The sequence below is a fragment of the Bombyx mori genome, chromosome 27 (genome assembly GCF_030269925.1).
Source record: "Bombyx mori chromosome 27, ASM3026992v2".
NCBI classification, from domain to species: domain Eukaryota; kingdom Metazoa; phylum Arthropoda; class Insecta; order Lepidoptera; family Bombycidae; genus Bombyx; species Bombyx mori.
This window is the reverse complement of record NC_085133.1, coordinates 2,783,906-2,804,409: the sequence shown is the minus strand read 5'-3', so window position 1 is coordinate 2,804,409 and position 20,504 is coordinate 2,783,906. Positions and strand designations below refer to the sequence as shown.

At 37.5% G+C, this 20,504-nt stretch overlaps 1 protein-coding gene across 4 annotated transcripts in view; it reads left to right on the top strand.

The window, feature by feature from the left end:
* Positions 1-2,231: 2,231 nt before the first annotated feature.
* The window catches only part of LOC101741559 (zinc finger protein 628), a 100,302-nt gene continuing 82,029 nt past the window's right edge, over positions 2,232-20,504 (top strand). For 2 of the 4 annotated variants that reach the window (XM_038020863.2, XM_038020860.2), the window contains exons 1-4: positions 2,232-2,532; positions 5,236-5,298; positions 6,128-6,229; positions 7,804-7,872. In XM_038020863.2, coding sequence (XP_037876791.2) covers positions 2,263-2,532; positions 5,236-5,298; positions 6,128-6,229; positions 7,804-7,872 — 504 coding nt within the window. In that variant the 5' untranslated portion in view covers positions 2,232-2,262. The remainder of the gene's footprint in view (positions 2,533-5,235; positions 5,299-6,127; positions 6,230-7,803; positions 7,873-20,504) is intronic. The other 2 variants (XM_038020861.2, XM_038020862.2) reach the window with 2 other exon arrangements.

Sequence of the window (20,504 nt, the reverse complement as noted above, 5' to 3'; positions counted from 1 at the left end):
TCTTTCCCTTATCTTCATCAACGATAGCTGGAGAGTTAAAAAAATCAATTTAAAACGATACGTTCAAAATAAATAAGTCCTACATAATCCTTATTTCGCTGGACCTCTTTGGAATTGGCCGAGTATACTTTGACATTAAGATACTTTGACATTTGACAGTAATAACGTCACCACGACTTCCGAGTTTGAAAAAAAATTTATTAATTAAAACTAGGAACGGCAAAAATCATTGGCAAGCACGATTTTCGAATATTTTTTTCAGAACGGTCGCACAAGTGCCATCTGTTATATGAATTACTGAACTAAGGACATTTTCATTTATTCTAAGATGAATCGAAACATTTATTGAGATATCTTTTATTGTTTTTTAATACAAATATTTCTTTATTATTTACATTTAATTATAATAAGAGTGCGACTAAACAGACAAAAGATTACTTAACTAAAAACATTACTAAAAAATATTGATTTTGTATAATTTTTGTGTGTTAATTTTTCTATTAAAATAACTAAGTACCATCACCATTGTATAATGGTATAAGTAAAAAACATAACAAAAACTATAGGTAATACCAGAACTGATTCGATTTAATAAAATAAAACCGAACACGCTATAAAGTCTCAGAAACTAAATAATTTGTTTTCAGTAATAGTAAAAACAATAAATATTTAATTATAAGTAATTTTCTTTGTAAAACATATTTTCTAAATGCAATATTTTCGAAATTGCAAGAATTCAATGTCATTCAGTTTGAGGGTTTGGCTCTTAGTCCGCCATCTGTCGTGGGGTAGCAAAACAACAGTTTCCCTCCTCGGAAAATATTCACGGACTTCTTGAGAACCTCTCAAATTTCGATACGAACCCTCCCTATAAGTTCTTCAAAAATTCAAAACTAAAACATTTTTTAGGCACCAAAAACGAATGGACATTAAATACTTCAAATAATAATATCAATAAGCATTAATTGTTTTTTTTTAAGTTCCTTGTCCGATTTAGAGTTCCGCCCACGCCGTATACGAGACGGTAGAAATAAAAAGTTTACATTTTCCCGTACGTTTTCTCGATTTTAGGTAAAAGAGGAAAAACTTGAATAGCATTAACACCGTTGGCTAGCCCCACGAGCCAGGCCCCGCCTGGAACGGAACAAAAAAAAACCCAATCAGTCAAGAGGCGTCACGAAAAGAAATCCGAAAAAAAACTTCACGCGAAACAGAGCTATACGTAACGTGCGAGTGCGAGCGAGACGAATGTCATTAAGAAAAAATCACAAAGAAACGGATTCTTTTTCATTTCCTCCCTTACTAATAGCGGCTTAGAAAAAAACGGGGAGAGCTATCCGTCCCGCTTCGGCGTGCAGGGGAAGGATGGAAACGGGGTCGGTCGAGCGAGAGGGGCGAACACCCTGCGGCGTCCTTAGCGCCCTTTTAATAGTTGTTATGTCGGCCGTGGTCCGAGCGGTCCGCGATGCGTTTTTGGGGAAATCGAGTCCGAGTGTCCGGCGGGGCGCGGGGGCCGGGGCGCCGCACACGGGCTCCGTCGGTCGCCGGCCGCGCCGTCTTTTCCTTGACCGGACGCATTTTTCCGCGGAAAAAACGCGGGGCGCGTGCGCCCGGCGCCGGTGGGGATGTTCTTGGCCGCGTCTAAGGCGGCGGGGGCGGCGCCGCGTCTTGCTAGTTGGACCGGCGTCTTCGGCAGGCGCGCGCGTCCGCCCCACCCCGCAAGAAAGCGTCGCGACGCTCAAGTTTTCCACCAAGAAGTTAGTCGTCGCCCGCCCGCGTCTCAAGGAGGTCTCGCTTCCGCTTTCCTCGGCCTGACCTTCGCTTTTCCGGGGGTGACGTGACGCGAACTCTTTGAAAAAAAAAAAAGTTTTCGAACCGCGCGCGAACGTTCCGAAGTTACAGGCCGCACGTTGTTTGCAGGTCCGCGGAGACACCGGGCCGCAGCAGTGATACCGCGAGAGATCGCATGTCCTCGTCGTGACCATACGTCCGAAACTGGAATTAATGTTGAAATACTTCAATGAGAACATATCCCTAGCGCTGCAGGAGAGGTACAGGGACCTCCATGAGTATCGGAAGACGGAAGCGGTAGAGGAGGGTTCACCGAGGGAGGCCAAAGTACCGAAAATAGCGGAGGAAGGCGAACAGGTCGGCGGCGAGGGCGCCTTTGAGCCGAGCCCTGCGCCGCCGTACGGTCGCCTGCTGGAGCCTCCCAAGGAGGAGGACAGCTTCGTCGCCAGCTGGTTGCAGAACTCGTTCAAGATGACAGCAGCCGAAGCTAGTGGCGAGGCGGCCGCGGCTGGCAGCGCGCTGGACCTCAGAGCCGCGCCGCTGTCTCTTCACATCCCGACCCTGCAGCCGCCTGAGCCGCAGCGCTTCAAGATGCAAGACTTCTGGAGTCGCAGCCGGCCAGCCTCCCCTCACGAACCCATGGAGGCTCACAACCAGCCAGGCCCGGCGCCACCGACCCCACAACCGCCAGCCACTCCAGACCACAAGATGATCACTGAAAAATTAGTCAATGAAATACAGGTGAGTGTTTAATTTATTTACAAAAAAAAACGCGCAATTTTTGACCTACAAATTTGTTCTAAATCTAGAAATATGCTAAAAATATAGTTAGCGCAAAAAACTAGGAAGTAGGAATAAAAAAATTTAAGATTATTAAAGTACATAATCATATTGTTACGATATTATTCAATTAACGAACGCAACTTGTAATTGGTGAAAAGTGTTAATTGGATCCCGACGAAGCTTATAATTTTCTTTACGAGTTTTTCTTGTTCCGTCGGCGAAAAGACGCGCGGAAGAGTTTCAAACTTACCTGAATTTTAACTTTAGGTCTGCTAACGTTTTCCTCAATACTTCAAAAATCGGACATATAAATAGGCATCAAAATTTGTAGAAACAAAAAAAATTATGACGTCACAATTGAACGCGCCAATCACTATTAAACTCCTCGGAAATGTTTGTGATTCAAATAAAAATCGAACGTCTGTTCCGCTGTAAGATATTCGTCGAACTGACCTCAGAAAAATCAAAAAAGGCCTCACAGAACACGTTCGAAATTCAAATGATCCCTTCTTCCTTAAAAAAAAAAAGATACACGTCGGGCAACATATTGCGCGTCTTTTGATGAACCAAGGAAAGGGTTGCGGGCCGCTGCTTGAAACTTGTTATTAAATCGTTTTTGTCCTCGGCTCGCATCCGGTTTCGAAAAACGAATATTTAAATTACAATAATCTGTGATAATTCTATTATACGGATATTAGGCTGTGATCAACTTGTCTTCGGTTTGTTTTTTTAATGCGACAAATGTTTGTTTTGGCCATATGTCTTATTAACGGGTTCGATTACCTTTCCCTTGAAATTCGAACTTTTATTACACGTTCCGTTTTCGATTAGGCTGTTATGTAACCGTTTTGTTATTACCGATTATTATGAAAAATCTAAATGAAGGAATTACAGTTTTATTGTAACGAAATTTTAGTGCGCCAAGACGATTAAGCGTCATCTCATTATTTATAACATGTTATTATTTGGAAGATTACTTTGACAAAAAAATTGTTTAGTCTCGATCATGGTAAATTTTAATGATGACATGGTAAAGAATAGTCAAAACTCCTTGCGCGTAGAAAACTTTATAAATCGGATTCTAAGCCGACTATTGCCTTTGGATTCGTAATTCGAATGAAAGTTTTAAAACAAAAACAAAAAAAAACGGTTAAAGAACATTCCATTTTAAATTAGTTTCGGATACCGCTCACCTTGCATTTGTCTATTTCCCACGGCAAGGATTAGGGGAAGCGGAATTGTGATTTCAAATATTTTTTATTAATTTTTTTTTCTACCGCTCTTTTGTTTCACGAAGGGGTGTTGACAGTTCGTTACAGCGGATCCCGTTCTCGTTTCAAACATATTTTTTTTTTGTTTTAAAATTGTCAAGTTTGAATTTCGAACCGGTTCTATTTCCCGGTTTCAATTCTTATTCATTCGGAATATTATTTGTTTTTTTCGTGATGGCGAATTTAACGGTTCGAAAGCTATGTTGCAGTTTTGTGGTTTTTTTTTTAACTCCCTCGTAACGCCTAGTTAAATTTTGTTTTGATTTATTAATATGTTCTTTGTTACGTTCTCGAGAGTTCGTTTTGCGAGTTCAAGTACGCTAAACGAATTTATGATTAAAATCCCAATTAATTATTTAACTTTGTTTTTTGTTGTCAAAGAATTATACCAAGCGCGCTTATGTACATACATATGTCTAATCTATAGCTTTATGCCTATTTACGGAAGCCAGTGTAGTCCACCGTAACTTAGTCGGGGCTTGTAGATTTAAGCACTTTTTTCTAGAAGGATTAAATGTCCATTTATAATAAAACTCATAGTCGCGATAAAACGCTATTTTAACCTTTATAATACGATTACGTAGATACCAAATTAACTACTTTTCACTGGCGTTAGGACGTCTTGTGAGTCCGCACGGCTACCACTAGCCTGCCTATTTCTGTCGTGAAGCAGCAATGCGTTTCGGTTTGAAGGGTGGGGCAGCCGTTGTTACTATACTGAAACCTTAGAACTAATATCTGCAGATGGGTGGCGCATTTGCGTTGTAGATGACTATGGGCTCCTGTAACCGCTTAACACCAGGTGGACCGTGAGTTCGTCCAGTCGTCTAAGCAAAAAAAAAAGAAAAGAAAACTTGATCTGCCCGCAATTTACCAAGTCATTGTGTTCTATAGGATGTTTAGCGTACTTGTGTCGAGTGATGCGATCATACCGGCGTTCAAATCTCAGCTAGGTAGGCAGCGGCTTGGCTTTACCCCAGCCATTGCTGAAGTCCATGGGCGATGGTAGCTGCTCACCATCAATCAGGTGGGCCGTATGCTCGTCTACATACAAGGGCAATAAAAAAAGAAGCTACCAATTGATCTAAGGAAATAAGTACTTGACATATTTTCACGGACCACTTCCAAGACGGATAACTAGGTATATGGAATTAAAAACAATTAAATTCTATTGTAAACCCAGATGGGTAGTTGCCATCATACTGCTTGGTTCTCTAACTAAGCTGATACGGTTCTATTTGAGGGCTGCTGTTATACAATAAATATGACTTCACTGCTTATCACTAAATGACCTGTGAGCTCGTAAAACAATCATGAAATGAAATCGATGTATATGTGTTTAATAATCTTGCGTTTTTTTGCACGCTTCTCCGCCTCTGTCCACGGTCAGCAGCAACAGTCGCCGTCAGCTGATTCTACGATGAGCGAGAGATCGCTTGTTCCGTTTGCACTGGTAATTACATATATATTTATTTAACTTTTTTGTAAAATATCCAATATGAATATCTAAAACGTATAAATGCCCGAGGCGGGTACCGATTATTAAGGTACTAGCTGATACTTGCGGCTTTACCCGCGTGTTTAAGGAAATTGCCAATGTAATTTCCGCTGGCAATGAATTGCAAGTTATTACGGATCCTCCTGATCCATTAACGGTGCTTTTAGGCACCACAAGCACCGGTCACCGTCCTCGTCGAACCCGTCGCTTGCGATGAAGACCTCGACGAGCGAATTAACCCATAGACACAGCCCACTGAGTTTCTCGCCGGATCTTCTCAGTGGGTTGCGTTTCCGATCCGGTGGTAGATTCTGCAAAGCACTGCTGAGTGTGCACCCTAGCAAGAGCTAGGGTCAGTGTTAGCAACACTCCGGTTTGGGCCCCGTAAGCTCACGTACACACGTTAGGGTGAAACTGAAATAGCCTCTCAAGGCTATCAGCATAGGTAGGGAAAAAAAACAACGGAAAGAAGGACAAATACACTCTCTCATTGATAGTGTGGATATATGCATCTAATACGGGTTGATGACGTCACTGGTGGTGAACTGTCACCGTCTCTCACAGATATGACCGCAGAAACGAGGTCTGGGAATCGTCTGTGACGAAGCAGAGCTTCCAAGGTGTGGAGCTACGGGAATAAAGACGCTTACATTCCAATATCCAGAACACAGACTTCAAACGGATTCTCTTACGTTTTGCTCGGTAAAGAAAAACTAGGTATTTAGTTATACATTAGCTTAAAAAGGATACTAATAATAGTTTGTTTGTGTGTTTGTATGTCCAGCCCCAACAACAGTCGCCAACGACGGACGGGGCGCCGCTCGGAGACCGCGCCGCCATGTTGCCGTTCGCTTTGGTAAATTTCCTCAATAGCCTGAATATCGATGTAATTATTGTTTTATTTCAATTCTATCACTTCACTTCTCGCTTCCGTTACGGTCATTTGGAAATAGTCGAAAAACGATCCCAGATTTTTTTTAACTAATCGTGGCATTGTAGTATCAAATTTTAAAAAAAGAATGTGATTCTCAATTAGGTTCTAATTTGATTCGTTTAAAGATTTGAATAAGGAATACCTTTATTGGACGCTCGAGAAACTAACGAAAACTTTTTTCTATTTTCAAAATACCGTAACTTTTTTTTTTTAGTAAAATGGATTCTGCCTGTTTTTTTTTTTGGTAGAACATAAATACGATTTGAGAATAGCTTTATGTAACATTTATGACTCTGATTATATAAGTTTTTTTTTATTGTACTGATGGACGAACGAAATCACAGCCAACCCGCTGTAAGCGGTTGCCTGAGATCATAATCATCAACTTGGGAAAGTTAATGAAACTGAGCATTATTTTTTAAAGTCAATTGAGTATTAAAACGACCATTAATGACTTAACATCTCAATAATTTAGAAAACTTTTCTGATTTCTCATTCTTTGGAACTGAGATAATAGAATGGTTGGCGGTTTTTGATAATTTACAAAGTATTTATTATTAGGTTAAGATTAAAAAGAAACAGGCAGAACTTGTTTGACTTTATTCTAGACATAGACTTTATGGATTTCGCCACTTCTCTTAAGATCTTCTTGAGTGCAAGTAATGCTCATTGAACAATATGAAATGAATGAAAAATTTCCATGTTTTTTTTTTCAAATTAAAGGAATGTATTTTTATGTATCCAGTAGATTTTAATAGAAGCTTCACTGTGACTAGCGTTTACTGTAGAGAGAGCATCCATGTATTGTATAATTTTACATATGTACTAAAAGTACTAAATTTTCAAAATGGCCTAGGTACGCCATTATGGTCACGTTTGACATTTAACTCGCCGAATGCGACGAAGGATTTGACGTGCTACTTAACTAACAGGCAGAACGCGCGGAGTTCTTTGCCGGATCTGCTTAGTGGGTCGCGATTCCGATCCGGTGGTAGATTCAATGAGGCACTGCAAATATTAGCATAGCCTCTCAGGCTGAGCTCACTTACCAAGCCGAGCGTAGCTGGAATAGTACCTTAAGATACCAGCGACTAAGTAGGAAAAAAATAATTACATTCAATTAAAAAAAAAAAAAGTTTTATCAATTACTTTAAAACATCTAAAAGAACATGAACATAAAGGGTACTACACAACATCTCTCGTAAAATTATAATTGAATTCACTTAAACAATAATTGGATTACCGAAATTCAATTATTTTCAAAATTAACATTCAAAAATACCTTCGGTTATTTTTATTTTTTTTAACATAACAAAAATTATCGCTTCTAACCTTTTGAAAACTAAGTTTTAAAAGAGAATTGTTACCTTTTGAATAATAACGTGAATATTTCGAATGAAAAGAACAAAGGATACGTTCAAATACGTTCTTAATTTAAATCTATATAGTTTCAAAATTTAAAATCGTAACTAAATGCTCGTTAGTCGTTCGAAAGTCGATCGTGACGCGTTTGTTTTGTCTCACAGCAACAAGCGAGATCCGGACAGAGCATCAGCGAGAGAACGCTGGAGGAATGCTGGTCGACACTTCAGCGAGTGAGTTGGCATCTGTTTCAATGCGTATTGTTATCTTCCAAGAGTAGGGGTCGCGTTGTCGCCATTTTCATTGACGTTCCTAATTCAATTTTGAATGATCCTATGTTTTTTTTTTTTTTTTTTTGTAAACATTAAATTTTATTTTCCTAAAATCCGTTTATTAATTTTTTGCGTGAATTTGAAATCGTCATAAAAAATCGTTACAGCGCGAACTCTAAAAGGGGTATTTATTAAGTTAACTATTCATTTTGAAGGTGAGTTCAAACTTTTTCAACTTAATCTAGCTTTAAGGTGTGAATGCAAATGTTTTATCGCGATATCACAGCCGATGGGCGGCAAAGGAAACGCCATTGTAAAGCCTAGGTAATTTTTTTTTTTTTCTATCTCTTATGAATATTCATCGGTAGGAAACGTAGCGCAAATAGATTTCGTATTCCGATTAAACGCCTCGAGCGATGAGAATTTGTTTTAATGTTACTTTTTGCCTTCATCGCAACTGTGACCATCTGCTTACAAGGTGGTGTATGATCCAGGAAGCGTATGCCTTCATTCGAGGTGCATCTGCTTTTACTGATACAGTTACTTCGAATCGTTTTAAGGAGAAATAATTTTGTATATATATGCATTAAATACTTACATTTTTAATGCTCTGCACGCGTTACGTACTAAAAAAATATTTGTATATACAACAAATTGAAATGGGAATATTCTGTTTAATCTAAAAAAACTATTATCTATATCTGTATATATAAAAATGAATTGCTGTTCGTTAGTCTCGCTAAAACTCGAGAACGGCTGGACCGATTTGGCTAATTTTGGTCTCAAATTATTTGTGTAAGTCCAGAGAAGGTTTAAAAGGTAGATAAATGAATGAAAATGCTCGGAATTATAATAAATAAAAATAATAATTTTTTGTTTTCCCTTTGATGTGTCTCCCGTCGGACGGATTCCTTTTGTTTGTTTTAAGTTTATTTTATGCAAAAGCTTAGGTGTTTTATTTATCGATTGAGGCACTACGAAGTCTGCCGGGTCAGCTATTTTAGTATAATATATTTTTTATTATTAATTTAAATTTAATTTAATTATTTCGATAACATAGAAGTTCCTAAACGCAATAGGTGTATTTTAACTTTCACTTGATTTTATCATCAAGATTATTAATGATAGATACATTACGTTGCGTCAGTTAGGTTATATTAAAAAAAAATAATTAAAATATGAAGAAACTAATATTACAATCGAAGAGAGACAGGTGGGTGTTCGAAATTTAAAAAATAAATACAACCGACGCCCATCGCGTTACGACGGATGGAACAACAATTTAAAATAAAAAAATAAAAAAAATTGCAACGTACACAAGATTTGTACTTGATCTTTTCAAAACAGAGTTCGATGGAGTCGATGTCATTAATAAATTAAAATAGTTTTGTTTTATAAAAAAAATAATAAGCATTTTAAAAATGAATAATTTTGTCAAAAATAGCAGGTGTTTTAAGTTACTTTTATGAGCGTTATTTAAGAGCCTCTTGTGATTACCACCACCCTGTCTATTTCTGCCGTGAAGCAGTAGACCGAAACTTGAAGGGCGGGGCAGCCGTTGTAACTATACTGATACCTTAGAACTTATATCTCAAGCTGGGTGGCGCATTTACGTTGTAGATGTCTATGGCCTTCGGTAACCACTTAATACCAGGTGGGCTGTGAGCTCGTCCACCCATCTATACAATAAAAAATCTATACTTCTATACTAATATTATAAAGAGGAAAGATTTGTTTGTTTGTTTCGAATAGGCTCCGAAACTACTGGACCGATTTGAAAAATTCCTTTTCCATTAGAAGCCGACATTGTCCCTGATGAACATAGGCTACTTTTCTTAATTTTTTTTTTTTTTTTTTTGGTTTCATGTGTGTTTTAATGTTTCCGAAGCGAAGCGAGGGCGGGTCGCTAGTAATAAATAAAATGAGAAATTGCATACACAAAAATCGGTGCACGAAAAATAAGTACTAGTAGTGTTATTTTGGTCTAGTTCGAAGTCAACTTGCGCGAATATGGCATGGGCATACTTTAACCGTGAATGACAAACAAACTGCTACACACTGCATGATTAAATAGATATCCTTGTTTACATATTTTGAAGCACCCACGCAAGAAATGAAAATAAGAAAAAAAAAACATTAGGATCTTCTCCACGAGGCCGATGTTCCAAACACAAAAGGCACGATTCAAAATTCGAATGTACATTTAAAAAAAAAAAACTACAACATTTGCATGTCGATCTGCAATGAATTTATAGTTATTGCGAAGAGATTTATTATTGCACCGCTTTTACGAAAAAATCACAAACAAAAATGGACGATAGCCCAATTTGAAATTCAGATGTAGGGTGCTTTTACTCGAATAAAAGATAATATACACTGGTTACACTGCAAACGAAAATTTACATTAATACCAACGACATTAAGTTGATATTCCAATCGGATTTTAAAGTACTGATAAGAGTTCATACTGACGCAGCAAAACGTTGTTCCCTTTTTAAAAATGAGACGTCTTTTGACGTTCAAGACATGTGTTGGTACTTTTTTTTCTAGTGTTTTTTTTTTCTTTCTCGTAAAAGTATATCAAAAGTATTTTAAGCGATGCGGCCTCTTTTAATGTATGTACTTTTTACGTCGAGACGAGAACGTGTGTCGTGTTGGTCAATGTCAATTTTGAATTTAGAACCGTCTTATTTAAATTTGACAGATCGACTTTTTTTGAGTTTTTTAATTAATACAGACTATGTATGTACTGGTCGTTTTGCCAATCTTTAAATATAATTTAAAATGGGCAATTGCTTCTTTTAATATATTATGTGAAATAAAAGCAGGCACAAGTTTTTTTTTCAAACGTAATACTTAAACATAACATTTGATTCTCTAGTAAATCATTGTGATGTTAATTTTGGTTAGTAGCTGGCTTTACCATCCGTGATCGTAAAGTTAAAAGTCCAATCATATTTGCTGAAACACATTTTTTAATTACTAAAAAGACATCTTGTTAGAAACTGTTCTTAATGACTTTTTTCAAGTCGAAGGGGTGGGGGGTGCGGGGCGCTCGGTAATTATGAAAAGTGTCCAACTAGGGTGGAAAAATATGAGCCGAGAACGTTTAGGAGATACCCGGTTCTTTTTTTTCAACTCCCTTTTTTGACCGGTTAACGAGCGAGAAGCTTTTAAAGTTAATAGGTTCGGAAAGCTTTTGATATGCTTTAAGTGAGTTCTAGATTTTTCTTAAATGGCAATGAAATATATGCTATGATATAAAACAGTATTTCATCTTTTCGTTTTACTAAATGGATAGTAGAGCTCGCGGCTCACCTCGTCTTAAGTCGTCACAGGAGTCCAAAGAAAACCTAACGCGAATGCCACCGTAAAGTATGAGGTCTGTCTCAAATCTTATAACAGTTATGCTATACTCGTGGTAGTAATAGGCAGGAATATAATGCCGGCACGAATGGGCGCATAATACGCATCTTCACCAGAGAACGGTATTCTTCAAGTCAATCATCAATATAAAGATTTTAGATAGAGTTTGTCGAACCCAAGACAATAGTTTTAAATAAAATCGGGTGAGGAAAACAGTATGTTCATCAAGGTCAAGCAACGTTAGGCGTGGTCAGTAGTTGGATGAGTGAATATTTTCTTACGAATGTGAAATTATGAATATAATTTTTAATTTGGAACGCGAGTTATATATTAGATAGATTTTTCTGTTTTTATTGCCCTTGTAGGTAGACGAGCATACGGCCCACCTGATGGTGAGTGGTTATCATCGCCCATGGACATCGGCAATGCCAGGGGCGGAGCCAAGCCGCTGCCTACCGATTTCTTTGTATAGGATAACACTGTTCTATTTAATATAGATCATTTAACCAATTTGTTGAATTTCCAAGCAAAATAGCACGACTGTACAGATGTTGACTGTGTCATATCGAAAAACCTGAGAGTCGAATTGAGAGGGCTAATTTTTTTTGTTTTTTCATTAACATCTAAGTCTGTACACACGTACCTAGCCTTGATTCCCGCAATGAACCAAAGGGGAATGGGGATGACTGAAAATCAGCGCTGTTCATTTTATCTACTTGGTTAGATGGGTGGACGAGCTCACAGCCCACCTAGTGTTAAGTGGTTACTGGAGCCCATAGACATCTACAACGTAAATGCGCCACCCACCTTGAGATATAAGTTCTAAGGTCTCAGTATAGTTACAACGGCTGCTGCACCCTTCAAACCGAAACGCATTACTGCTTCACAGCAGAAATGGGCCTATAGGTGGTACCTACACGTGCGGACTCACAAGAGATCCTGCCACCAGTAAAAAAACCACCTCTCTCCTTTTGCCATTTTCTTTTTTTCTTTTATTTATATTTAATTTTATTTTGTGTGAAAGGCATTAAATTATTTTATTATTACTATGCGTCCATAGTTGGGATGCGTCAAATGATTTAAAAATAAACTTTCCATTACATTCCTTCTAATCCAATTATTATCGAGTTTCAAAAACCTTAGATGTTCCAAGTTATCAGTTACAGAGTCAAGGTCAAGTGTGTCGCGTATCGCATAAGTCACGAACGGAACCTTCCTTTTTTCAAGTCGCTCAAATAAAACCGAAGCGAAGTTCCGCATTTTTCCTCATCTCAATCTCATTTCTCCTCTTAATCACCCTCGATCTCAACCCGTAACTCATCCCGGTGAGGTTTTTTAGAGTAACCCGGAAAATTTATATCGCAATTAGCGGTGGGACACTTTTAACTAGGTACATTATTAGAAAAGTTTGTTGTGCGCTTACGAGAAAAATGAAGGCGGAGCGTTACGCGAATGAAAAGTGAAGCTGACGCTGGCTTCAAATGTTACAGCCTCGATAAGTTGACATCTCTATCTATACTAATCTATATCTATACTTCTATACTATATCTATACTAATATTATAAAGAGGAAAGATTTGTTTGTTTGTTTCAAATAGGCTCCGAAACTACTGAACCGATTTGAAAAATTCTTTCACCGTTTAAAAGCTACACTATTCCCGAGCCACATAGGCTATAATCTTTTTTGAAAAAAATTAGGAATCCTTACTAAAACTCCAATAATGTAACCCAAGGCGTAAAAAAAATACCTAAAATATTCTTTACATTGCGTGCCCTACAAAAACTATTGGTGATAGAATAAAATAATCTACTACGACTTTGTAGAACACATTATTAATTACAAAAATTGTCGCAACAGCATATGTCTAACTACTATAGTTATGCCGCAATAAGTGTTCTTTTATTTAAAAAAATAAAACAACGTCAAATATCGTTGAAATTTTTGTTAAAGTCCCGAGCGGAACCGGAGCGGGCCGCTAGTCTCAAATAAGTTAATGCGTGACTGTTTGTTCACTGAAAAATATATTTATTAATCGATATAGTGGCTGGCGTACGCTTCGGAAAACGGAAGAAATATCAAGCCCACAAATGTTCTTAGACAAATTAAAATCCTTCAGTTGAGATAATCACATTTTTCACACGAGTTATTTTACCTTAACCCCTATGGTTTTGGTTCAGTCGCTGCTACTTGCATACGTGTCAATAGTCAAATCTATACTACCTAATATCTACAGTGGTTTTTACGGATTTTGCGTTATAACTACAGAACCATGCATCCGATTGACTTGAAACTTGGTATCCATGTAGAAAACACAAGTACTTAATGGATAGGCTAATATTTATATGAGTGTTGGACTCCCTAATAATAATGACAATAATAATGTTAATTTTAAATGCGCAGCGAAGCGGGCGAGTACGACTAGTAGTCTATATATCAAGTCATAGTTAACTTTCATTCGTAATACCATATTTTTACCATGGAACGGTAACATGACATTTTAACAGCAATATTAACAAAGATAACTCAGACTCTAATTAAAGAATAATCTAGATTCTAGACGGACAATCGGGCGTGCTCTTTTACTAAGTACAAAATGTTTGGTTGTGGTATGTATCCATTGAATTGACTTTTTTTAAGTGGAAAACTTTGGACTGTTTTATTACTGGTGGTAGGACCTCTTGTGAGTCCGCACGGGTGGGTACCACCATCCTGCCTATTTCTACCGTGAAGCAGTAATGCGTTTCGGTTTGAAGGGTGGGGCAGCCGTTGTAACTATACTGAGACCTTAGAACTGATATCTCAAGGTGGGTGGCGCATTTACGTCGTAGATGTCTATGGGCTCCAGTAACCACTTAACACCAGGTGGGCTGTGAGTACGTCCACCTATCTAAGCAATAAAAAAAAAGGAAAGTATATTCTTGAGCATAGCATCCATATTTAGAAAAGTCTGCCTCACTTTGTTTCTTGCGAACGCTCCTCAACAGTCGAAACTTGTAAAAACATAACATTTTTACGCGTTTTCGGACACCTGCCCCGTCGTTTTAAAACCTATGAATTTTTGATAAGTGAAATATTGTTTTTTACGAGTTCCTCGCGTTTTCGAGTTTGTGAATTCCAGAGCAACGTCAGTCTGTAATTACGAAGGCAAAAGTTTCATAAATTTTAGACAGAGCATACACAGTTTTTTTTTATTTTTTTTATTGCTGAGATGTGTGGACGAGCTCACAGCCCACCTGGTGTTAAGTGGTTACTGGGGCCCATAGACATCTACAACATAAATGCGCCACCCACCTCGAGATATAAGTTCTAAGGTCTCAGTGTAGTTACAACGGCTACCCCCACCCTTCGAACCGAAACGCATTACTACTTCACGGCGGAAATAGGCGGGGTGGTGGTACCTACCCGTGCGGACTCCCAAGAGGTCCTACCACCAGTGATTACGCAAATTATAATTTTTGCGGGTTTGATTTTTATTACACGATGTTATTCCTTCACCGTGGAAGTCAATCGTGAACATTTGTTGAGTACGTATTTCATTAGAAAAATTGGTACCCGTAGTACAAATCTAGTAAAAGCAATATAAAAAAATTGACTATATTCAACTCTGATGGCCAATTCTAAAACGACTAAACAGAAATCTCATAAAAGCAAGTAATAAAAAAAATTGCCTAAATTTGACTCTGACAGCCCATTCTAAATTCTGAATATTCCATAAAAACTACACTTAAAATGACACCACAAAAATATCACGTAAAAGTGGTAAATTTCAAAGCTCATTACACTCCCAATATTTAAATTCTAGCTATACAAAATGCAAATTCCTTATAAAATACGTCCCAATTAAACTTCTGTCTGGGGAAAGGTCAAAGGACTTATGGTGACGCTTCCAACAGCATACACAGGAAGACAAGAGCACACCGCGCCCTGGGTCCACTCGAATCAGAGAAAAACTCGACAAAAATTAGATTTCTTCGGGACAACAACGATTCAACCGTCTTGATACTTGTATAATTAAATTTGAAAATACTTATGAACGAGTGCTCTGGAGCTGTTTTTAGTTTTTGTGTCGCGATAGAGAATTTCATTCCGGAAAACTAAATAAATAAATATTTACTAACAATCAGGCCACGTTAACTGGTCTCGTGCTAAGTTCGTAAAGAACCTGTGCTACAGGTATCAGATAACGGAAATAAATGTAAGTATTTTTATCATACACATACATATATTTAATATCCATCCATAACCATGGAAAAGACATTTTATATTTATCATACAAATATCTTCCTTTGGGGGTATTTGAACCCGCGGCCCCCTTGTTTAGTGACCATGTCACTTACCACTAAACCAGACGGCCGTTGAAGTTAATGAACTAATGTTGTTGTAATTAAAGTAAACATTTGTGATTTAGTTTGTCCAGTGGTTTTTTTGTATTCGATTTTGATTAGCCGTTAATTTCCTAAGTCGATATTTATTTATTTAGTTGCACCAAACAGTGATCATCCACATACAAACCATTAATAAATTAATAATAAGTACATGACAGATGTCACTTCAATTACAGGTGCAATCGACAGTGCAATAGTTGATATACAAAATAATAATAATAATTTATGATAATATGATAATCGCTTATCAATGTAAACCTCATAACGATTGATTCCAAGGCTTATATTGTTTTTTTTTACCACACGTCTATAAAATAAAGAATAAATATAACAAAATTCAATGAGACGTGTTGATAAGATTTTCGCTTTTTTTAGTTCACAGCTCACAGCCCCTTAGCATTTTAACTGTTCAACTGTTCATAAGCTAAGCTCATCATCATCACAATCATAGTTTTCGGCTAGCAAAACAGTTAATTCGAGTTTTTTTTCCTAGATGTGTGGACGAGCTCACAGCCTACCTGATGTTAAGTGGTTACTGGAGCCCATAGACATCTACAACGTAAATGCGCTACCCACCTTGATACACAAAGCTCTAAAGTCTCAGTATAATTACAAAGGCTACCCCGCCCTTCAAACCGAAACGCATTACTGCTTCACGGCAGAAATAGGCGGAGTGGTGGTACCTACCCGTGCGGACTTACAAAAGGTCCTACCACCAGTGATATTCGATAACGCGTTAACAAACAACATATTAATGTTGATTTTTATGTCAAGTATCAAAACCATTTGGTCGTCCTTCGTTCGGGAGCTAATGGCTCGTGCTCAGTAAAAAAGGCGACGACGCCGGTTGAAGATAAAAATTAGCTGAAATTAAAAGAGGCTAACGAACGCTATTCTTGGCCGCCGACTCCGCGAGATCAGAGGACGCCTTTTCAAACACTTCTACTTAATTTTCTCGGTAATGTTTTTTTTTTTTTGCATGGACGGAGCAAGTTATTATGAATTTTAAGTGCCAGTAAAAGTAGATTTGAATTTCGTTTAGTTTTTATTTAATGTAAATTTTCATTCTAATATGATTCGTCAGCGGTCTCTGAAGTTATTAGCGGGTCGTATCGCAGAAGACCAACATAAGTTTTTTTTTTAATAGACTCATTACATTTGTGACGTATAGTTCGAACTAGGAATAACAAAGCAAAGTTCAATTATTATGTAATTTGGCAAAAAATTTTTTTACTAAAACCACGGAATATATTTTTGTGTCATTTGTGTTGAGTGATTTCACTCATTTGGGTTCTCTTCTCTATATTCTCTACTAGCGGCCCGCTCCGGCTCCGCTCAGGTTTTAAATAAAATAACACTTATTGAGACATATCTATAATTGTTAGACATGTGCTGTCGCGACACTTTTTGTAAATAATAATGTGTTTTACAAAGTCGTAGTACATTATTTTATTCTATCATCAATAGTTTTCGCAGGGCACGCGATGTAAAGAATATTTTAGGTAATTTTTTTGCACCTTGGGTTACATTATTGGAGTTTTAGTAAGGATTTCTATATTTTTTTCAAAAAAGATTATGGCCTATGTCACTCGGGAATAGTGTAGCTTCCAAACAGTGAAAGAATATTTCAAATCAGTTCAGTAGTTTTGGAGCCTATTCAATACAAACAAACAAACAAATCTTTCCTCTTTATAATATTGGTATAGATAAGTGTGGGAAATTCTATACTCCTCCGTCCGCGCAATTTTCGTAAAAAGGGATACAAAATTTTGGCTTCACGTATTAATATATAGATTTTTAGAATTCATTATTTAGCTGTATACACTAAAACACGCTGTGAACTTCCACGGATACACACCACTTCTAACTTCTACCGCGGTGCGAATAACAATTCTTATTTCGGTAACAACTTAACCAATAACAAAACTGAGTGAATAAGGCACACAAAACGGCCAAGTCGCTAAAAACCAGTTACATAATAAGCCGGTTAAGTCACAGCGACATTGTACAATAATCGAGCGACGACAATATCGCCAACCTCTCATTAGGCTAACCTATCATTTTCACTGCACTGTTGGACTCCGAGTAAAAAGACCCGGGTCTTTGTACGTCCTAGGAACCCTACGCAAATAAAACTAACCTGTTATTAATTCGTTTCACGGTTTTCTGTTACTAATTGCATTTCGATTTTTGCATTGTTGCTTCAATGTTGTCGGGTTTTTTTTTGTTTCGATTATTCGCGAATTCCGGTCGAATTATAAAAATGGTTATTTCGAATGGTGCCTAAACATCGTTGCTAGCTTGCTTGTGTGGGTTGTGGTAATACAATATCGTCGGGCGACAGTTTCGTAATGTCGCGATCATATTTAAGTTTAATAGACAATGCGAAATAATCAAAACTATATTCCTACGTGTCTTAAGTGGGTTTTTTTCAATTTTGCGGTTAACAAAGTAACGATTTCATGAATTTAAACTTTCTCTAATTTTCCATTTTTAATACGCTTTTATTAGCTTCAGACGTATGTATGTAACGGAATCTTTGAACATGATTTTGACCCCCTTCAAAATGTCGGATTAACTCGAAATTTGGTATACTTATTAAGGACCGATGACAATTCAATAATTTAAAAAAAATTGTAAATTTTTTTTACAATAAAATCATTTTTTCTTACACTATAATTAATTCAAATTAATTAAAATTTATTTTCTATTTTTTGGTTGGATTTTCTGTAAAAGCGTATTTTGTTAGTTTTATAAACTATTACTTATTTTGTATTTAGCCATGTTCAGAATATAAAATGCTTCATCACAATCAAGTCAGCCACTCATTTATTGATAAATATTATATAATAGGTATTCATTATATCACGAGATAAAACCGTTAGAATTGTTTTCATTGATCTAAGCCTCGTGAATAACGCAAAAATGTGGGTACATAGCAATAATTCGAAATTTTTCGAAAATTCACCTACATATTTTTATTTATTTTGTTTGTAGGCAGATGAGTACACGGCCCACCTGGTGCTAAGTGGTTACCGTGGCTAATGGACATCAGCAGTGCCCGGGGCACAGCCAAGTCCCTGCCTACAGTTGTAATTTCCCTTCAAAGCAATTATAGTACCAATATAATAGAACAGCATCGCTTATTGCAATCGCAGACTTCTTACCCATATAGCTCAATAAAAAAGTCGGTAAAGTTATTGTCGTCGAAAACATAGGCACGTCATAGCGACTTCTGAATCGCACAGACAATGTCAATATCATAAACAAAAAAGACTTAAAAGAATGAATTAGTAAGAAACACCTGGTTGTTCTACACGTGGTAATTTTGTTATTACCTCCGGCACTTTTGCGGTCAGATTAAAAATATCCGCGTAAGCTTAAATATAAGCTTTTGAATGTAAACTTTTATCAGAGGCGGTTCAGTAGTTTCTGCGTAGTGATCAAATATTACTTACTGGTAGTAGGACCTCTTGTGAGTCCGCACGGGTAGGTACCACCGCCCTGCCTATTTCTGCCGTGAAGCAGTAATGCGCTTGGGTTTGAAGGGTGTGGCAGCCGTTGTAACTATACTGAGACCTTAGAACTTATATCTCAAGGTGGGTGGCACATTTACGTTGTAGATGTCTATGGGCTCCAGTAACCACTTAACGCCAGGTGGGCTGTGAGCTCGTCCACCCATCTAAACAATAAAAAAAGAGGATTTTATTTGTATCAAGTTACATATCTGACTTTACAGCAATTACGATTTGAACCTCTCAACGTGGCCAGTATACCTGATTCCACATACCCGATTCAGAGAACCAAATGGTAAACAGTGGCCGTTCGTCCAAAAGAGGCAGGTCGGATCCTCCCGATCCATTATCGGTGCTTTGAGGCACTCAACACTTTAGTCCACGTTACCATCCATACGTTCGAGGATAGGCAAGAGTGGCGTAGGATAATTCAGGAGAAAGTTATTTGAGGAAGTCCGACCCTCAGCATTGAGGTTTACCGACGCAAGAAGAAGGAGAAGGAGGCACTCCAAGCACTGGTCACTATTCTTGTCGAAACCCTCGAATGCGACGAAGAGTTGGTCCTAAAAATTAACCCATAGACCATAGACACTGAGCTTCTCGCCGGATCTTCTCAGTTAGCAAGTCGTCAGGCTAAGCCCCGTGAGCTCGCCTACAATTCAGGTGAAGTTAGCATAGCCCCTGTGGAGGTTACTATGTAGCATAGGTATGGTATAGGTAACGCCTCCCTAAAGTTTGCTGGTCAATCATTTGTGTTTAAAAAAATATTTATTGTTCGAATATCAATATGGCCACGGTGTCAATCGAACAATCAAAATGATCGCGCATAGTACATCTCTAAAACGCAATAGAGTAAACAAGAAACAGGACCACCTACGTGCTTTCGTGTTAAAAATAAACAAATAAAGTACATTTCTATAAGAAAGCTTCGAATGAGTCAAGTTATAAAAACGGATCGCGGAAAAAATATGCGTCAGTACTCGAGCGGTGCAATGAAAAACTGCACGTGTTGCCGTCTCGCTCGCACGCTCAGCTATCATCTACTGCGACCGATTGACGTTAATACTTTAACTGGAAATTTTGATTTCGTTCCAAATTTTTTTTATTTTTTTATTTATTCACATATATTAAAATTTCAACAGATTAATTGTTTTGAAGAGAAAAAAAAATTTTTTTTTTTAATCTTCCCACTAAATTACGTATTGTTAGTCACAAAATTTTGCCTCAAATAACGTTGCATCAATCGTCATGTCGAATTCGTCGCCTCGAAAAAAGTTTGATCATGAAAAAACTCGGCGTTACGTAACAAAAGTATCAAGTGACATCA